This window comes from Bubalus kerabau, chromosome 11 (genome assembly GCF_029407905.1).
Source record: "Bubalus kerabau isolate K-KA32 ecotype Philippines breed swamp buffalo chromosome 11, PCC_UOA_SB_1v2, whole genome shotgun sequence".
In the NCBI taxonomy this organism is placed as follows: Eukaryota; Metazoa; Chordata; class Mammalia; order Artiodactyla; family Bovidae; genus Bubalus; species Bubalus kerabau.
This window is the reverse complement of record NC_073634.1, coordinates 24,604,698-24,623,391: the sequence shown is the minus strand read 5'-3', so window position 1 is coordinate 24,623,391 and position 18,694 is coordinate 24,604,698. Positions and strand designations below refer to the sequence as shown.

The 18,694-nt window shown below is 38.3% G+C and overlaps 1 protein-coding gene across 7 annotated transcripts in view; it reads left to right on the top strand.

Moving 5' to 3' along the window:
* Positions 1 to 18,694, top strand: part of MAP4K3 (mitogen-activated protein kinase kinase kinase kinase 3) — a 185,787-nt gene that overhangs the window by 84,383 nt on the left and 82,710 nt on the right. For 5 of the 7 annotated variants that reach the window (XR_008700194.1, XM_055539867.1, XM_055539869.1 and 2 more), the window contains exon 3: positions 10,196 to 10,286. Coding sequence is in view for 5 of the 7 variants with exons in the window: in XM_055539867.1 (XP_055395842.1) it covers positions 10,196 to 10,286 (91 nt within the window). In the remaining 2 variants the exon portion in view is untranslated. Of the gene's footprint in view, positions 1 to 10,195; positions 10,287 to 11,124; positions 11,279 to 18,694 lie in introns of those variants that run through there. The other 2 variants (XM_055539873.1, XM_055539872.1) reach the window with 2 other exon arrangements.

Below are 18,694 nucleotides of genomic sequence, written 5' to 3'. Positions count from 1 at the left end.
TTCAGACTGAATGCCCCTATTATGTGTTGGGAGACAGAGTAAATAAACAGAGAGTGTATTAGATGTGATAAGTGCTGTGGAGCAAAATAAAGCAGAGTAAGAGTGTTGTAGATTTGTAGTTGTGAGTTGCTGTTTTATATGGGGTTATCAGAGAAGGTCTCGTCTTAGAGGGAACAGTTGAGTAGAGCCCTAGAGGAAGTGAGAAATCAAGGCAGCTGCACAGAAAAAGAACATTGCAGGCAGCTGAATAAAAAGTACACAGGCTCTGTTTGAGTCAGGAGCTGTGTATGGTATTCAAGGAAGAGCAAGGGAGCCAGTGTGGCTGAAGCAGAGTAAGTGGGGGAATAGTAGGAGAAATGGAAGTAGGTTTACAAATAAATCATACTGGGTGACAGCAATGGAGGTAATAGTTATTAAACATGTGTGAGACCTTGTTCTAGCTACTTCTTTCATTTAATCTTTGCAGTAACCTTCAGAGGGAGACACTGTTATCTCCATTTCATAATGAGGAACCTGAGCTCAGAGAATGTGAGGATTTGCCTAAGATCATACAACCAGAACATTGTGAAACCAAGTTTCATAGTTCAATACTTTGATTCCAAAATACTTGTCCTTAATCTTGACCCTGTGCTAGACATGTTGAGTCCAGCAGCAAAGCGTAGATTTAATGTTACAGAAATAAGGGAGTCAATCCATTTCAGTGAATGGCAACTCCATCTTTCCAGTTGCTCAGACCATATGTTTGAAAGTGGTATTTAACTCATCTCATTTTTTCATACTCTACTTCCAGTCAGACTGAACCAGTTGGCCCTATCTTTAAAATAGATCAAGTTGGTGATCACATCTTTCCATCGTCACTGCTCCAGCCCTGGTGCAAGCCAGTGCACATCTCCAGGGATTGATACACAACCTTCTGAATGATTTCCCTGCTCCCTTTCTACCCAGCAGTCAGTGTTAGCATGTCAGGTCTTTGTGGATTCCTGTCTCAGGGTACAAGACAAAGTGCTCACATATGATATACCCCCTCATCACCCTCATCTTCTGCGCTCTCTCCTAGCTCACTCCACACCAAGCACAGCAGGCTGCCTCCTATTCCAAGAAGCCAGGCAGTTTGACCCTTTTCAGGGGCTCCCTTCCCCTTTGTGTCTTTAGTCAAATATCTTCTTTCTCACCCACTCTCTTGAGCTATTCCTGCCAAATCCCTATTCCCTCCTTTGCTTCATTTTTCACCTTACTACTCATTGCTTTCTAATATACTGTATAATTTTGCTGACTTATTTTGTTTATTGCCTGTCTACTTATATTAGAAGGTAAGCTCTGCAATGTCAGGGATTTTTGTTTGTATTTTTTTTAAACTGGTGCCATCCCATTGCTGGCAGATAGTAGTTGTTAGTAAAGATCTGTTGAATAACTTTAAAAAAAAAAGAGAAGGGAATTAGTTAAGGTTTGACTCTAAGGTATTATAGTGATGATTGTGCAGCATTTTTTATCCCCTGTAAGTTTCCTAAAGTCAAGGAAAGTCTTGTTCATTTCTAGAACTCTGCCCATGCTCTTTAGTATGTCCTCTTTTATGTCATATTAGCTGCTCGGTGTGTGGTGATTGTTGAATGTCTTCTCAACACAGAATGTCCTAAGAATAACTATTCATCTTCACCCAAATGAAAGCACTAGATATTTTCACAAATAATATATATACACAAATACATGCTCATACACATATTTCTCTACGTGCTTACACACTAAGGTAAATCAGATCTATAACAAAATAACTTGCTTTTAAACTCTTTAAAAGTTATAATTAAATGTTTTAAGTTCTAATCTGCTCTATTGTTAGTTACCATGTTAATTAACTTTTGATACTGCAAAGAATTATTTCATTATCATGACATTTGTCATGACACTTCTAGAAAAACATGTTGGCTTCTGAGAGACATGAACATGTCACTTAGAAGAGACACATAAAGATGCCCCAAGGAAAATTTAAAAACAAAGAATCAAAATAAGAAACAAAAAACAAAAGGTAATTGAGGGTGACATGTAAACTTGTTTATTACTTCATAAGGAAAGAACTAGGGAAACAGAGAACTCACAGTTTACAAGTAGACCCAGACTTGGTTTCCTAAAGACTTGTCTGTTGGTTCACCTCCCAGTAGAGATAATCCTTACATTTGCCTGTTTTTCTTATAACCTCTCCTTCCACTCATTGTGCAGATACACATAAGAATACTTGGATTTAGATACATAAACTGTTAAAAAGACCACAGTGGTAGTGCTACCCTGCCAGTCGTTCTCTTTTGACAGCTTCACCATATTTATCTAGCAACAGTGTTTGTGGAATTTTATTTGCTTTGTTGAATTTTTTGCCAATTTTTTGAAAATGTAAGTGGATAGCTTATTAAGACAAAAGTGAAAGTGAAGTCACTCAGTCGTGTCCGCCTCTTTGCGACCCCATGGGCTGTAGCCCACCAGGCTCCTCCATCCATGGATTCTCCAGGCAAGAGTACTGGAATGGGTTGCCATTTCCTTCTCCAGGGGATCTTCCCAACCCAGGGACTGAACCCAGGTCTCCTGCATTGTAGGCAGACGCTTTACCATCTGATCCACCAGGGAAGTCCATTAAGACAAAGTGCTTATGTTAAGAGTAGGTCTTACAGCTCTCACATATATGAATAGCTTTTTACAGGAAAGCATTAAATTAAAAATGTATAAAAAATGAACCAAATACAAATGTCTATACTCTTATTCATTTTATCTGTCCTCTGTCTGTTAAAAGGATAGTCTTGTGTTTGTAATCCACTAAAACATTTGTGAATTAACAATTTGGAAAACCTACAGTTTGGACAACCTTTTTAGTAAATGGTTGGTAATTACATCACTTTAGCATAATGCTAACTGCTGTAATAACTAAACTAGAGCATAATAAGTTTTCATTGTCTTCATTATATCCACCATAGTTTGACCTCAGGTCAAACAACAGGGAGGGAACACAGCCCCACCCATCAACAGAAAATTGGATTAAAGACTTACTGAGCATGGCCCCCTCCATCAGAACAAGACCCAGTTTCCCCCTAGTCAGTCTCTCTCATCAAGAAGCTTCCATAAGTCTCTTATCCTTATCCATCAGAGGGCAAACAGAATGTAAACCACAGTCACAGAAAACTAACCAAACTGATCACATGGACCACAGCCTTGTCTAACTCAATGAAACCAGGAGCTATGCCGTGTAGGGACACCCAAGATGGACAGGTCATGGTGGAGAGTTCTGACAAAATGTGGTCCACTGAAGAAGGCAATGGCAAACCACTTCAGTATTCTTGCCTTGAGAACCCCATGAACAGAATGAAAGGCAAAAAGATGGGACACTGAAAGATGAACTCCCCAGGTCAGTAGGTGCCCAATTGCCATGAGAGATCAGTGGAGAAATAACTGCAGAAAGAATGAAGAAACAAAGCCAAAGTAAAAACAACACCCAGTTGAGGATGTGACTAATGTTGGAAGTAAAGTCTGATGATGTAAAGAGCAATATTGCATTGGAACCTGTAATGTTAGGTCCATGAATCAAGGCAAATTGGAAGTGGTCAAACGGAGATAGCAAAAATGAATATCAACATTTTAGGAAACAAAAATGGACTGGAATGGGTAAATTCAATTTAGATGACCATTATATCTACTACTGTGGGCAAGAATCCCTTAGAAGAAATGGAGTAGCCATCATAGTAAACAGAAGAGTCCGAAATGCAGTACTTGGATGCCTCTCAAAAACGACAGAATGATCTCTGTTCGTTACCAAGGCAAACCATTCAGTTATAACAGTAATCCAAGTCTGTGCCCCAACCAGTACTGCTGAAGAAGCTGAATGGTTCTGTGAAGACCTACAAGACCTTCTAGAATTAACACACACAAAAAGATGTCCTCTTCATTATAGGGGACTGGAATGCAAAAGTAGGAAGTCAAGAGCTACCTGGAGTAACAGGCAAATTTGGCCTTGGAGTACAAAATGAAGCAGGGCAAAGGCTAACAGAGTTTTGCCAAGAGAATGCAGTGGTCATAGCAAACACCCTCTTCCAGCCCCACAAGAGGAGACTCTACTCATGGACATCACCAGATGGTCAATACAGAAATCAGATTGATGATGTTCTTTGCAGCCAAAGATGGAGAAGCTGTATAGTCAGCAAAAACAAGACCAGGAGCTGATTGTGGCTCAGATCATGAACTCCTTATTGCCAAATTCAGACTTAAATTGAAGAAAATAGGGAAAACCACTAGACCATTCAGGTATGATTTAAATCAAATACCTTATGATTATACAGTGGAAGTGACAAATAGATTCAAGGGATTAGATCTGATAGAGTACCTGAAGAACTATGGATGGAGATTCGTGACATTATACTAGAGACAGTGATCAAGACCATCCCCAAGGAAAAGAAATGCAAAATGGTTGTCTGAGGAGGCCTTACAAATAGCTGAGAAAAGAAGACAAGCGAAATGCAAAGGAGAAAAGGAAAGATAGACCCATTTGAATGCAGAGTTCCAAAGAATAGCAAGGAGAGATAAGAAAACCTTCCTCAGTGATCACTGAAAAGAAATAGAGGAAAACAATAAAATGGGAAACACTAGAGATCTCTTCAAGAAAATTAGAGATACCAAGGGAATATTTCATGCAAAGATAGGCACAATAAAGGACAGAAATGGTATGGACCTTACAGAAGCAGAAGATATTAAGAAGAGGTGGCAAGAATACACAGAAGAACTATACAAAAAAGATCTTCGTGACCCAGATAACCATAATGGTGTGATCACTCACCTAGAGCCAGACATCTTGGAATGTGAAGTCAAGTGGTCCTTAGGAAGCATCACTACAAACAAAGCTAGTGGAGGTGATGGAATTCCAGTTAAGCTATTTCACACCCTAAAAGATGATGCTGTGAAAGTGCTGCACTCGAAATCAGCAAATTTTGAAAACTCAGCAGAGGCCACAGGACTGGAAAAGGTCAGTTTTCATTCCAATCCCAAAGAAAGTCAATACCAAAGAATGCTCAAACTACCACACAGTTGTACTCATCTCACACGCTAGTAAAGTAATGCTCAAAATTCTCCAAGCCAGGCTTCAGCAGTACGTTAACTGTGAACTTCCAGATGTTTAAGCTGGATTTAGAAAAGGCAGAGGAACCAGAGATCAAATTGCCAACATCTGTTGGATCATGGAAAAAGCAAGAGAGTTCCAGAAAAACTTCTGCTTTATTGACTATACCAAATCCTTTGTGTGGATCACAACAAACTCTAAAAAAATTCTGAAAGAGATGGGAATACCAGACCACCTGACCTGCCTCCTGAGAAATCTATATGCAGGTCAGGAAGCAACAGTTAGAACTGGATGTGGAATAACAGACTGGTTCCATATTGGGAATGGAGTACATCAAGGCTGTATATTACCACCCTGCTTATTTAACTTATATGCAGAGTATATCATGAGAAATGCTGGGCTGGATGAAGCACAGGCTAGAATCAAGATTGCTGGGAGAAATATCAATAACCTCAGATAGGCAGATGACACCAGCCTTATGGCAGAAAGCGACGAAGAACTAAAGAACCTCTTGATGAAAGTGAAAGAGGAGAGTAAAAAAAAGTTGGCTTAAAACTCAACATTCAGAAAACAAAGATCATGGCATCCGGTCCCATCTTTTCATGGCATATAGATGGGGAAACAATGGAAACAGTGAGAGACTTTGTTTTCTTGGGCTCCAAAATCACTGCAGATGGTGACTGCAGCCATGGTATTAAAAGACGCTTGCTCCTTGGAAGAAAAGCTATGACCAACCTAGACAGCATATTGAAAAGCAGAGACATTATTTTGACAACAAAGGTCCATCTAGTCAAAGCGATGGTTTTTCCAGTAGTCATGTGTGGATGTGAGTTGGACTATAAAGAAAGCTGAGTGCCATAAAATTGATGCTTTGAACTTTGGTGTTGGAGAAGACTCTTGAGAGTCCCTTGGGCTGCAAGGAGATCCAACCAGTCAATCCTAAAAGAAATGAGTCCTGAATATTCATTGGAAGGATGTTGAAGCTGAAACTACAATACTTTGGCCACCTGATGTGAAGAACTGACTCATTTGAGAGGACGCTAATGCTCGCAAAGATTGAAAGCAGGAGGAGAATGGGATGACAGAGGATGAGATGGTTGGATGGCATCACGGACTCAATAGACATGAGTTTGAGTAAGCTCTGGGAGTTGGTGATGGACAGGGATGCCTGGGGTCGCAAAGAGTCGGACACGACTAAGCGACTGAACTGAAGTTTTTATTGCAAGTTTATGTCATAGTTTAGAGCAGATGTTCAAGTTGTTGGATGAAATTTTTCTTATGATGACTCAGAGACCCAGACTTCTCACATTTTCTGGGACCTCACAGTGTCATGTAGCCTGCTAATGGGAAAACAAAGAGCAGGAAAAGGGCATATTTTTTTTGCCCACATCCCATTGGCGAGAACTAGTCTCCTGGGCACATCATGTTGACAGGGAGTTGTTGTCTTTTGACTGGCTGATTGCCTCCCAGCAGTAACTTCCCTACCGTGAAAGGGAGAGCGCAGATATTTTGTGAGTGGCTAGTCAGCTCTGTCGCACATAATGTTGATAGTAATTACGTGTTAATTTCCTATGGCTACATTTGCAAATCCCACACTTGATGACTTGAAACAGCGCAGATTTATTCTTAATGTTCTGGAATGTAGAAGTCCAGAGTGTGTTTCATTGGGTCTAGATCAGAGTGTCCACAAGGGTGCTTTTCCTCTGAATACGCTAAGGGAGAACCAGTTTCCTTGCCTTTTCTAGCTTGTAGAGCTACATTCCTTGCATTTGTTAATTCTTGGCCTCTTCCTCCATCATCAGAGCCAGCGGCATAGCATCTTGCTCCTTGCCTTCTTATAGTCAAGTCTCCCTCTGTGCTGCGCTTAGTCGGTCAGTCGTGTCCAACTCTTTGCAACTCTTTGGACTGTAGCCTGCCATCCTCCTCTGTCCAGGGGATTTTTTAGGCAAGAATACTGGAGTGGATTGCCATTCCAAGTCTCCCTCTCCCTCCTCTTACATTTGATCTTAGCCAAAAAATGGAGCAGTGATCCCCTCTGCCTCCTGTTAAAAGGACACTTGTGATTACACTTAGAGGGCCCACCCAAATAATTCAGGATAATCTCCCCATTGCAAGATCCTTAATTTAATCACACTTGCGAACCTCTTTTGGCCATATATGGTAGCATTCACAGGTTTCAGAGGTTAGCATCTGGCTCTCCTTGGAGCCGTTATTCAGCCTACTAAATAGTTAACATTTTTTACCACTTGGTATGTGCCATGTTTATTCTGAGAACTTTGCATGTATTCGTTTGTATTTTTCTGCCTGCCTACTTGGTTTATTCATGATCTCTACTTCTAGGCTTGCCTATTTTTCTCAATTAGGTTTTGTTTTTATTATTGCCATCCTCTGGAAGATATATTCTTCACTTTCATGTCTAAAAATTTTACCAAAAACTCCTAGACTCTCAAAATTGGAAAGAATTTGCAGTATCCAGTTAGGTATGCTAAGATTTAGGCAGGGAGGGCTGTTAATTTATTCTTTGGAATATTTCTCTTGAACTTTGAAGAAAGTCCTTTAAGTCTGTTAGGCTCCTTTGGATTAATTAATGTAATAAACTGCTTTCTTTTTTCCTTCTCAAATCTACCTTTTTCAGTTACCTTTAAAAATCAAATTGTGAGTTTTTTTCCTTTGGATTTTTTTTCCCCACAAAAATGTTGAATTTCATTTGGCCATTGTCCTAATCACAGGAATTGACTTAATAGGATAAAAAGGAAGCACTTTGTATCAGCATTTCCTGGGAGATAGTTGAAGACTTAAAGTCACTCATAGGTTTTAGTAAAAGCACAGGAGTAGCAAGCAAACTGGAGAAGGCGATGGCACCCCACTCCAGTACTCTTGCCTGGAAAATCCCATGGACGGAGGAGCCTGGTGGGCTGCAGTCCATGGGGTCGCAAAGAGTCGGACACAGCTGGGCGACTTCCCTTTCACTTTTCACTTTCATGCATTGGAGAAGGAAATGACAAGCCACTCCAGTGTTCTTGCCTGGAGAATCCCAGGGACGGGGGAGCCTGGTGGGCTGCCGTCTATGGGGTCACACAGAGTCAGACACGACTGAAGTGACTTAGCAGCAAGCAAACAGTTGTATAAAACATGCTAATAACTGGATGAAATTAAACCAAAAGCCGATGTTCCTGATTTAGAGTCATGAGGTAGAGGCATTATGTTCTGTCATGGATTCATTCAGACAGCTGCGTATTATTGATTACATATTAGGTGCTAGGGATGCAAAGATCATAAAAGCATCATCCTGTTCTGGAGGCTGTCACAGTCCATTGAGGATGGAGACACGCAGACATTGATGCACTGATGCTTGCAGGTGTGACAGAAGCTACAGGGAATTTATTGATCAAGAACAGGTATATCTGAAAATGACCAAGGCAGATGAGATTTCCAAGTTTAATTACATTGTCACATGCCTTTCCCCTTCTCCCCTTTTTTTGTTTCTTCTTGCTGTTTTCTGCAGATCAGTATTATTCTGGCTCCCTTAGAGGTTGTGTGATGACTAACAACTTCAGGGCTGCCCCCCAAAAGAGAGCAGCTTTCCTCTAACCATTAAACTAAAGTCCTGGAGTCAACTTTATCTCAACTTTGATCTCCTGTAACCCAGTTACAGATTGGGGAAAGGGATAATCAAGAGGCATGTGAAAAAGCAAAATTTAGAGCTTACAAAGTATTTTCTGTATCCCTGAAAATTGGTATTAGTCTCATTATGGCTTTATTATTTTTATCTTGGATTTTTCCTAATATACTGAAAATCAAGAATTCTTACTAGTGGAAAGTAAACCCAGCAGAATATCCTCCTGGTTTAGTGATTTTCTTTTGAAATTTTGAAGATATAAAAATTTGCTACTCTCCCTTTGGAGATCTTTGATTTTCATTTCAGTGCAGAAATGACAAATCTGACATACTATCTCTTCTCTACCTCTTCCCTGTGACTGGGACTGTATTGAGTTCATGTTTCACAGTTAGGCTACTTCAGGTCTCAGTTACATTTACAGGTGGAAAATGCCAAGACCAGAAATGTCAGGGCTTCTCATTACACCCTTGCTTTTATGATTTAGACTGGTTTGGGAAGCCTATTTTTGACTTTGCCACTAATATTCATTTAATCAGATTTTTCATAGTATATAATGCTTTAAAAACTGAATTAGTAATAAAAAGCTGCTTTGATTTAAATGTAAGCACTTCTACATGTTCTTTTTCTGCATAGTCTCTGGTTTACCACATTTGCATTCATGGCAGTTCTTTTTCTCTCATGACAAGTGTACATTCAGGAGGCATAGTGTGTGACATTGTTATAGGATTGCCAGATCTTATTTCGAAGAATTTGGGCAAGGAGGAAAGGAGTAGAAGGGGAGAGATTACTTGCTTACAGTCTGACCAGGCTTAAATACAATCCCATTCTACATCCCAGTACACCTGGGACAAGGCACTCAAATACGGGATAGGCCTGTGTGTGGGGACCACCTGGTAACCCAGTACTGCTAAAGGCCGCTCAACTCTACACAGAGAACTGTGGAGGTACATTTGATAGTCTGGGTGTCTAAGGGTTCCTACCCTATCTTTAAAAAGAATTGCTTCTTTGTGTAAACTTAAATTAAATATTATTTGCTAATAAAGGGAAAAAATAATGTATTTCTAGTGAATTATGTGATGACTATATCCAGGGCATAATTGTAATAATAGTAAATGCTTATCTCTAATGCTTTCTTTGTGTCAAGATACTGTTCTAAACATTTTACATACATTAGTTCACTTGACCCTTCCAACAGCCCTATGAGATAGGTTATTATTATTTTTTATCCCCATTTTACAGAGGAAGAAATTGGCACAGACAGATCAAGTAATTTGCCCAAGTCCACACAGCTTCGTCAGGGACAGAGTTAGGATTCGAATCCGCACAGTCTGGGGCCAGAGTTCATACTTTTAATTGCTGTACTTTACTTTCTGTCAAGAGAAGACTGAAGTTATCATTAAAAATAATATCAGCATAATTTATTATGTTTTGAAACAAATTGACATTTTGAAATTTACCTACTAAATATTCAACATGCTTATTTTTTATTCTAGGAGAAGACTTTGCAGTTGTGCAGCAAGAAATTATTATGATGAAAGACTGTAAACACCCAAATATTGTTGCTTATTTTGGAAGCTATCTCAGGTACATTGTTTGTTTCCCTTATGAAAAGCAATAATGATTTCTGTCATTTACTCCATTTAACAAAATTAAGTTAGCTCAAGTACCATGTTTTGTATATTTCTTCATGCTTTGGAGATACAATATTTTCACATGAATGGAATTTTTATGACCTCTCTAATTCTGTAACCAGTACCACAGTCTGTGATATGTCTGTTGTACTCTTGGGAATTCTGGATGTAGTTTCACAAGTAAAAAGTTCTATGGTTAGTCTTTCTATGATAGAGATCTAAATAAACCATTCTGTACATGCCCCTTTCTTCTAGTCTTGGGTGAATTTAGAGAGTATATCTGTTGTTTTTATTAGAACCTTTTTTTTTTTTCTTTTGTGCTTCTATCCTCAGAGTATTGCATCATCCCTTCCTTTCGTTTTATCCAAAGGACTACGAATTATAATTATTTCACTAGCTTCTTATTTTCCCAGGTCCTAAAGTGAACTTAGAAAGACTGAATTTACCGCCCCTGGTTTTGGTTGGCAGGACCAGGCTGGGTTTCCCAGATCGTATTCCATAGGGGATGACCTCAAGGTCAAATCTTGTGTTTTATTCACTTCTGTATGTAGTTATAAGTTGAATACTGTGACCTAATTGTTTTCAAGGTTCCTTCCAAAAGGGGGGATTGCAGAATGTTTTCTTAGGTATTAAAAAAAAAAAACAAAACTCCTGTTTGGTTCTCATACATTGTAGGGTAAGTAAGATAAGGATGTAACTTATTACAGCGCCCCTTCCATCTATGAGCCAAGTACAAAACACTTCTCCTCTTCTGATGCAGGCACAGCATATGGAAAAGACTGGGCAGTTCTGCCCTCTCTTCTTTCCAGCTTGTGAAAAGCCAGCCAGACCAACTCTTCTTGATTCTAACTACTCTTGGACAGCTTTGATTGCCCACCTTCATTGAGGTCGAAGGGTGGGTTTAATGGAGACTTTAGTTCACATAGGGACAGGTACTATCCCCAGGTCAGTGACTATTAAACATTTTGAATGGGTTCTTTAACAACCAAGTTGAAACTGCTTTAATGGTGAGTGGTTCAGACAATACTCTAACAACCGTTTCTGCATCCGTTTTTATTTTATGGACAGACCCAGCACAGGCAGTTACTGTTATCAGCTCAAAGAAGTCTCTTAAAATCTTTTAAACTCATGATACAAATAATCGATTGCTATCAATATGTTAAAATTATTTCAAAACAATTTGTTTTACTATTCTTGGTTCTAACAAAATGACCCTGCTTAGACTCATTTGGGAGAAGTATTACAAAGTTTTCTTCCTCCAAGGAAGAATAGGTAATTTAAGAGTTTCTGGGTTTCCCCAAAGACATTAAACTGAGTATTTCTCAAACATGGCCTGAGCCTTCTAGAAGTATGGGACCATCCACAGTCTAACCTGTTATTCCAAGATAGCTGCACCCATTTACATGTCAACCTTGGGGTGGTCTTTTTGTGAAAGAGACAGTAATATAGTTGCTAGTTTAGAGAGCCTAGAGTTCTGGAATCAGGTTGGTTGAATCCTGACACCATCACTTACTAACTGTGTGATTATGGCAGATTACCTAATCACTCTGTGCCTCTGTTTGCTCATCTCTAAAATGCAGATAATAATAACAGGTACATGATGTGATAGTAAATGAGGGTAATCGGTAAATACAAGTGTTTAGAACAATGATTACAACATAATAAATGCTTGATAAATGTTAACTGCTATTACTACTATTATTGGTACAATTGCTATCACTATTAGCTATTTTTTGAATACCATCAGGTCAGTGCCTCATTTGATTTTTTTCAACAATGCTGTTAACAATTTTACTCTGGTAAATATTCTTCCAGTTTTACGACTAAGGTGTTTGAGAGAGTTTCCTACCAAGTATTTAGTTCCCAGTCTCATTTCAAATTATTTACAGAAGCTTTTTGTGATACTCTGCTCATGAATCACATGACTTTTGACTTGGCCTTTCTACTTCTTGGCAAAAGAGCTGACCAGATAAACTTCTAACATTTCACATCTTACCACCTGCCCTGCCCCAGAAAATCCCCCAAGCTCATGTTACACTAAATTGGACATTAGACTTTTTGGCTTCCTTAGGCAGGAGCCTTCTCACACAGGTTAAGCAGCAGAACATTTGATCTTGTTACCAGAATGCAGAATTCCTTTGGAGTTTGTATCCATTTTTGTTGAGGCTTTGGGCAAAAGAGCACAAGTTTGTAGTCACATACTCTTTAACCTTAACTTTGAGACTTGCTGCAAGAGAGCCAGTTTGAGGTTATGCCTAACAAAAATAGTACTTCCTTTTAGATTTCAGGAAACATGTATTCTGACTATATTTTGAATACCCTTTTTTTAAAAGTAAGCTTTTAAAATTGAAAGATAACATACATACAGAAAAGTGTGCGAATATCTGTTATGTGTATAACTGGATGGATTTTTTTTTAAAGAGGGTACTTTTATTTTAATCTGAATATAAGAATGCAAAGGGCAAAACTGTCCAGAAACCATAATGAAACCGACAAAATTGAGGTTATTTTTTCTTTTTTTTAAGTGAGGCTGTGTTCATTTGGAGTTGAATGATTTGGCATAGGAATACTGGGATTTTTTAGGGGGATTTTTTTGTTGTTTTGTTGGTGGTAGGTTTTGGGAGTTTTGTTGTGTTTTTTTGTTCTTTTTGCCACACGGCAACACATGTGGAATCTTAGGTCCAAACCCATGCCCACTGCAGTGGAAGCTCGAGGTCCTAACCACTGAAACACCAGGGAATCCCCAGTACTATTGGTTTAAGTAGATAGTTTTATTCTGTAACTTGTATAGCTGATGAAAATAATATGAAAGCAAATGGTGGTATTAATATAAAATAGCTATTAATCCTCTCTTTCTCTTTTCTTCAATAAATTCTTCCCTGCTTCCCTAGGTAAAGTCTAGACCCATCCAAATTCAGACTGTGGGATAATGATCACTAGCCTTGTGGGGTGTTAGAGCTGGAAGGGACTAAGAGGTCTTGTCACTTTAGCCCACGCTTTTTTTTAACTGATGAGAAGATGGAGTGCTGGATAAATGACTTCTTCAGGTTATCCAGCTACTCATTGTAGGCACTGGGATTTAAACCTGGCTTTGCAGGTACCTCGCCAGCATTCTTTTAGGTATAGGTATTACATAGTCCAGAAAGGGCAGATTTAGTCTCCAAGGAAACATGGTTTCTTGGATTCTTTCTCATTACTGAATGATTTTACAGAAGGCAAGGAGCTTGTTTGCTTGAACTTGATACAAACGCTCTAAAATATATATTGTTCTTAGTGACTTTCTTCTATCTTGTTGCCATTGTAGCCTAGTATAACAAATTTAGGCCAAAAAATGAGGAAATTGAACTAGTGTGGTTTGTTAATAAATTTCCCCTCCAGAAAATTACACTTAACCCTTGAATTTACTGAATAGATGACCAGCATATAGTTAATTTCAGAAGCATATTTTATAACAGGATTATAGTGAGCTATGATCACTTTCCAAGGAAATCTCAAGACTGAGCCTCCTGTAAAACAGGAGCCTAATATTCTTGATGGTGCCTTCCTTACTTGCTCTTCAATATCCTTAAAAGCCTGTGTTTATTCCAACAAGGACCTACTATAAAACACATAGAACTTTACTCAGTATTCCGTAATAGCATAAATGGGAAAAGAATTTGAAAAAAAATTGTTACTGTTGTTTTTCAGTCACTGAGTCATGTCCGATTCTTTATATCCTTGTGGACTGAAGCACGCCAGGCTTCCCTGTCCACTGTCTCCCAGAGCTTGCTCAGATTCACGTTTATTAAATAAATATATATATGTACAGCTAAATCACTTTGCTCTACACCTGAAGCTAATGCAAAACTAATTAACTATGCTCCAATATAAAATTAAAAAAAAATTTTTAAAGGCCTGTGTTTATTGAGTGCCTAATTACACATACTATGCAATAAGAGCTGACTATATAAAACATTTCTTTGGAAATTTAAAGTAAATAGTCCTGGTTTCGTATATATATTTATCTATGTATTTCTGTGTATATATTTATAAAACAACAGATTTAAATCACTATAGGCTTATTCTTTATTCCCAGAAGAACTTCTTTTAAGCTTCTTTTAACTATTGTTTCTTTTAAGCAAATTATGATTTTGACTTCAGATTGCTTCTGAGCTTTCCTTAGCCCAGCGTATCCTTTGAATAACAGCAAATGCTCCTCAAAAGATAAGCCTTTGGAGGATCAGAGCCAGAATTGTAAAAACAATTTTATTTAGATGATGAGATATTTTAAACCTTTGAAATCTAACGTACTTGAACATAATTTAATATACAGTAATAATATACTTCTAAATCACCACCACTTACAAAGTGTTTTTATATTATTTCTTAGCATGTCTGGAGTGCTGTATTGATTTCTGGAGATGTTAAGATACGTAAAACAGCCCTTGCCTTTAAGGAGCTTATTATCGAATAGAAAAAACAAACATGAGCAAATAATTGCAACATGATATGCTAGGTGGACACAACTGAGCGACTTCACTTTAACTTTTCACTTTCATGCATTGGAGAAGGAAATGGCAACCCACTGCAGTGTTCTTGCCTGGAGAATCCCAGGGATGGAGGAGCCTGGTGGGCTGCCGTCTATGGGGTCGCACAGAGTCAAGACACGACTGAAGCGACTTAGCAGCGTGCTAGGTGGGGCCCTCCAGGTGGCGCTAGTGGTAAAGAACCTGCCTGCCAGTACAGGAGATATGAGAGACCTGGGTTCAATCCCTGGGTTAGGAAGATCTCCTGAAGAAGGGCATGACAACCCACTCCAGTATTCTTGCCTGAAAAATCCCACGGACAGAGGAGACTGGCGGGCTACAGGCTATTGGGTTGCAAAGAGTCAGACATGACTGAAGGGACTTAGCACACAATATGCTAAGTACAATAATCATTTTGATGTCAGTTACAAAGTGGTAAAGATGGTAGAGTATCTGATTTTGCTAAAGCGAATCAGAGAGAGCTCTTTGAATGATATGATTCCTAAATGGTGTTAAAGGGTTAGTAAGCATTTACCGTGGTGTGTGCATGTGTATAGAAGATTATAATTTCTGACAAAGGAAATGCATGCATGAAAAAATCATGAAGTGTTCAGGAGACAGCTAACAATCTCACATTAAAGCTTAAGGGGAAAGGGTGTAGTTCAGAAGGTAAGGCCGAGGAGATTTAGGCAAAGAAAGAAACCTTTTATGCCTTAATTAAGAGCTATAAGTGTAGAGCATATTTGTTGGAAGGCTTTAACTCAGAGATAGTATATTCTGTGCGGGAGGAACTTGGAGTGAAGGAGAGTAAGACAAGGAGTCAGTTAATTTTATACAGTATATTTATTACAGTAATCCAAGAAAGAGATGGTAGTCTCTTGAGTTGTACAGAAAGTGGAAGAAATTTTTTTTCTAGAGCCAGAGAGAGGACTTGCCAGGGAAACCACAGAATCTTAACTAAAAATGCCTTTTTGAATGTTCACACTATGAAAATTAAAATTACAGTTAAGTCATTTTAATTTATACCTAGTTACTCTTTTTTAGAGCAGAACATGGCAATCCACTCTAGTATTCTCGCCTGGAGAAAGAGACAGAGGAACCTGGCAGGCTACAGTCCATGGGGTCACAAAGAGTCAGACATGACTGAAACGACTTAGTGCACACATCTTTTTTTAAAAAAAGAAACTTAATTTTGGAATATGTTCGATTTACATAAAAGTTGCCAAGATAGTACAAAGCGTTCCCTCAGCTTTATCTGATATTAACATCTTGCATAACCCTGGGACATTTGTCAAAACTTACGAAATTAGCATTAATACAAAACTGTCAGTTAAACTAAGATATTTCATTCGAATTTCACCAGGTAATCCCTAATAGTCCTCTTTAAGTGTGAGAGATTTGATGGAACTACCTTACAAGGTACTTTATTACACCAGTATTGCTCAGGTATTTCTACCGAACATTTGTTTTGAGGGGTGCTCATATGTGGGTTTATGGAAAAAATAATTTGGGGGTGAAGCAAATCAGAGAATTTGTATTTCCTCTTTCTCTTCGTCTTCCCTCGCGCCTTCTGCTGTTTGTTCTCTTCCTGCTCTCTCTTCTCCCCTTCCCAGCTTTTTCTGTCTCCCTTCCTCCCCCTTTTCTTCTCTTCGCCCTCGTTTCCCCACCCATTCCTCCCTTTCCTGCATCTCCTCCTTCCATTTCTCCTTGTACTCTGCCTTCCCCAACCCCACTGGTTTTCTCAGAGCCCTTTAAATATCAGTGGCATTGTTAATTTCCAAGAGAAGGCTAATATATGACATTTCTAAAACTCATTTCACTGTCCAGCCGTTAATTTTGAGGGAGCATGCTTCACATAGAGCTGCTGTCCTATGGTCTATTCTTGGTCAGATATTATGCCAAACTGGGGCTTGTTAGGTAGAATTACAGAGAAATAGGTCACCTTGTATCCCCTGAATACATAGCTACCCCTCATTGTTAAAGGGGAAGCAGGTGGATGGGTTCCATATACCTTTTTTGGAAGGCAGTCATTTTTTTTTGTTTGCATATGTTTAAAAATGAACCAAAACATTTTAAATTCAGCTCACATTAAAATAAGTTATCCTAAATTAAAACACCCAGCAGTTAGTGAACTTTATATTTTTCACATGGGGTGGGAGGAATGACTTGGTGTGCCAATTTGTAGCAGACATTCAAGAACTGTTTATCCTTGGTGATCATGCTCACATTTTTTCTTTTAAAACATTTTTATATTTGGGCAAAATATATAAATAATTATGCTTAGTTTGTTCAATTAGTGTGGGAAGGTTAAAAGGCCTGTTGTATTGATAGGAATGATAAACTCTTCAATGAAATATATATTCTAGTAAACACTGAACTAGAAGGTGAGAATAGTGAATTTTGCCCCTATTTATTTTTCTATTCCTTGTCAAATAGAACAATGATTTTAGAGGATAAGAAAGAAGAATTCTAAGGATTTGTTGAGTCAGGGAATTAAGAGACACATATATTTACTTCAGTGATTAATTGTATTTCAGTCCCAAATACCCACGGACAAACATTTTATAATTTATTGGCCTGCATAAAGTGGACTAACATGGTTCAAGCCCTTTCCTGTTAGGCAGATGGCTTGGTGAATGACCAAAAGCAAATGAACATTCACCATCACAAGAGGGACATTCATGGAACAGATGGAAGTCATTTTTCTAATAAACTCAGAATATTCAAGCATTTTTTATAATAGCAGAGTTAACTAAATAGAGAGTTATAAAGGTGAAGTATTTTATACCTCTTGAAAAGTAAAATTTTAAATGTATTATTACAATTTTTTCCCTCAGTGTGTAAGTTGGAAAGTCATTTCCCATAGAATGAAGAGAAAATTGTACTTTTAAGCCAGGTGGGCAAAGGAGTAGACCAACTTCAAGGAGAGGATGGTGTAATACTGAAATATGTTAAAAAGCAGAGAACTCATTTCCTACATCCATTTTCCTTACTAAAGGAGAATTGTTTTCAAAGTAGCAAGGGTAGGAAAAGCATTATTAAGAAGGAATTAAAGCACAGATAGATGAGTAGATAATTACAGAACACTAGACACTACCTGAATCCAAGCCTTTTTGGATTTATATAAAGTATATCTCATTACTGTACTGAAAATATAGCAGACACGATGGTCATCCACTGTCAGTGAGTGCCTTTTGACGAAAAGGAGAGATGTCAAAAGATCAGTGATCACATTGACCAATTTGGAAAGGAAAAGGTGATTTCTAGAAAATATAGACCGTTAAACTTGTCAGTCATCTGTCCCCAACAAGCATCTAAGATAATTAATCACATAATTAGCACTTATAAGAAGGAAGTGGTGATTAACACAACTTTAGTAAGAAGTTACATCAAATCAATCCCATCTCTCTTCTATTTTTTTTTCCTCTTAGAAAAGGGCAGTTTTATCTATTTACACGTTCTCTGAGTTCTAGGAGCATTGTAAGCAGTGTAAATAACTGCCCAACAAGATGAAATATAAGAAAAAAAGTAGAAATGGCTTAACATTTATTGGGCTTATTAAATTCGAGGTCCTTTACTAAGCAGTTTACATGTTATTTCTGTTTATCCTAAGCAGATCCCAGAACAGCCGTTCAGCCAGTTTTTGTAAGATGTGAGAAGTCCCTGCTGCCTGTTTGCATAATCACTTGCAACAGGAATTTTACATCAGATTCATGTGCAGCAGATGCGAAAATATTTTAGAGCCGTAGTTCTCAAAACATTTTGGTCTGAGAGCTCATTTTTTTCTGCACTCTTAGAAATTATTGAGTACCCCAAAGAGCTTTGGTTTCTATGGATCATATCTATTGATACTTAT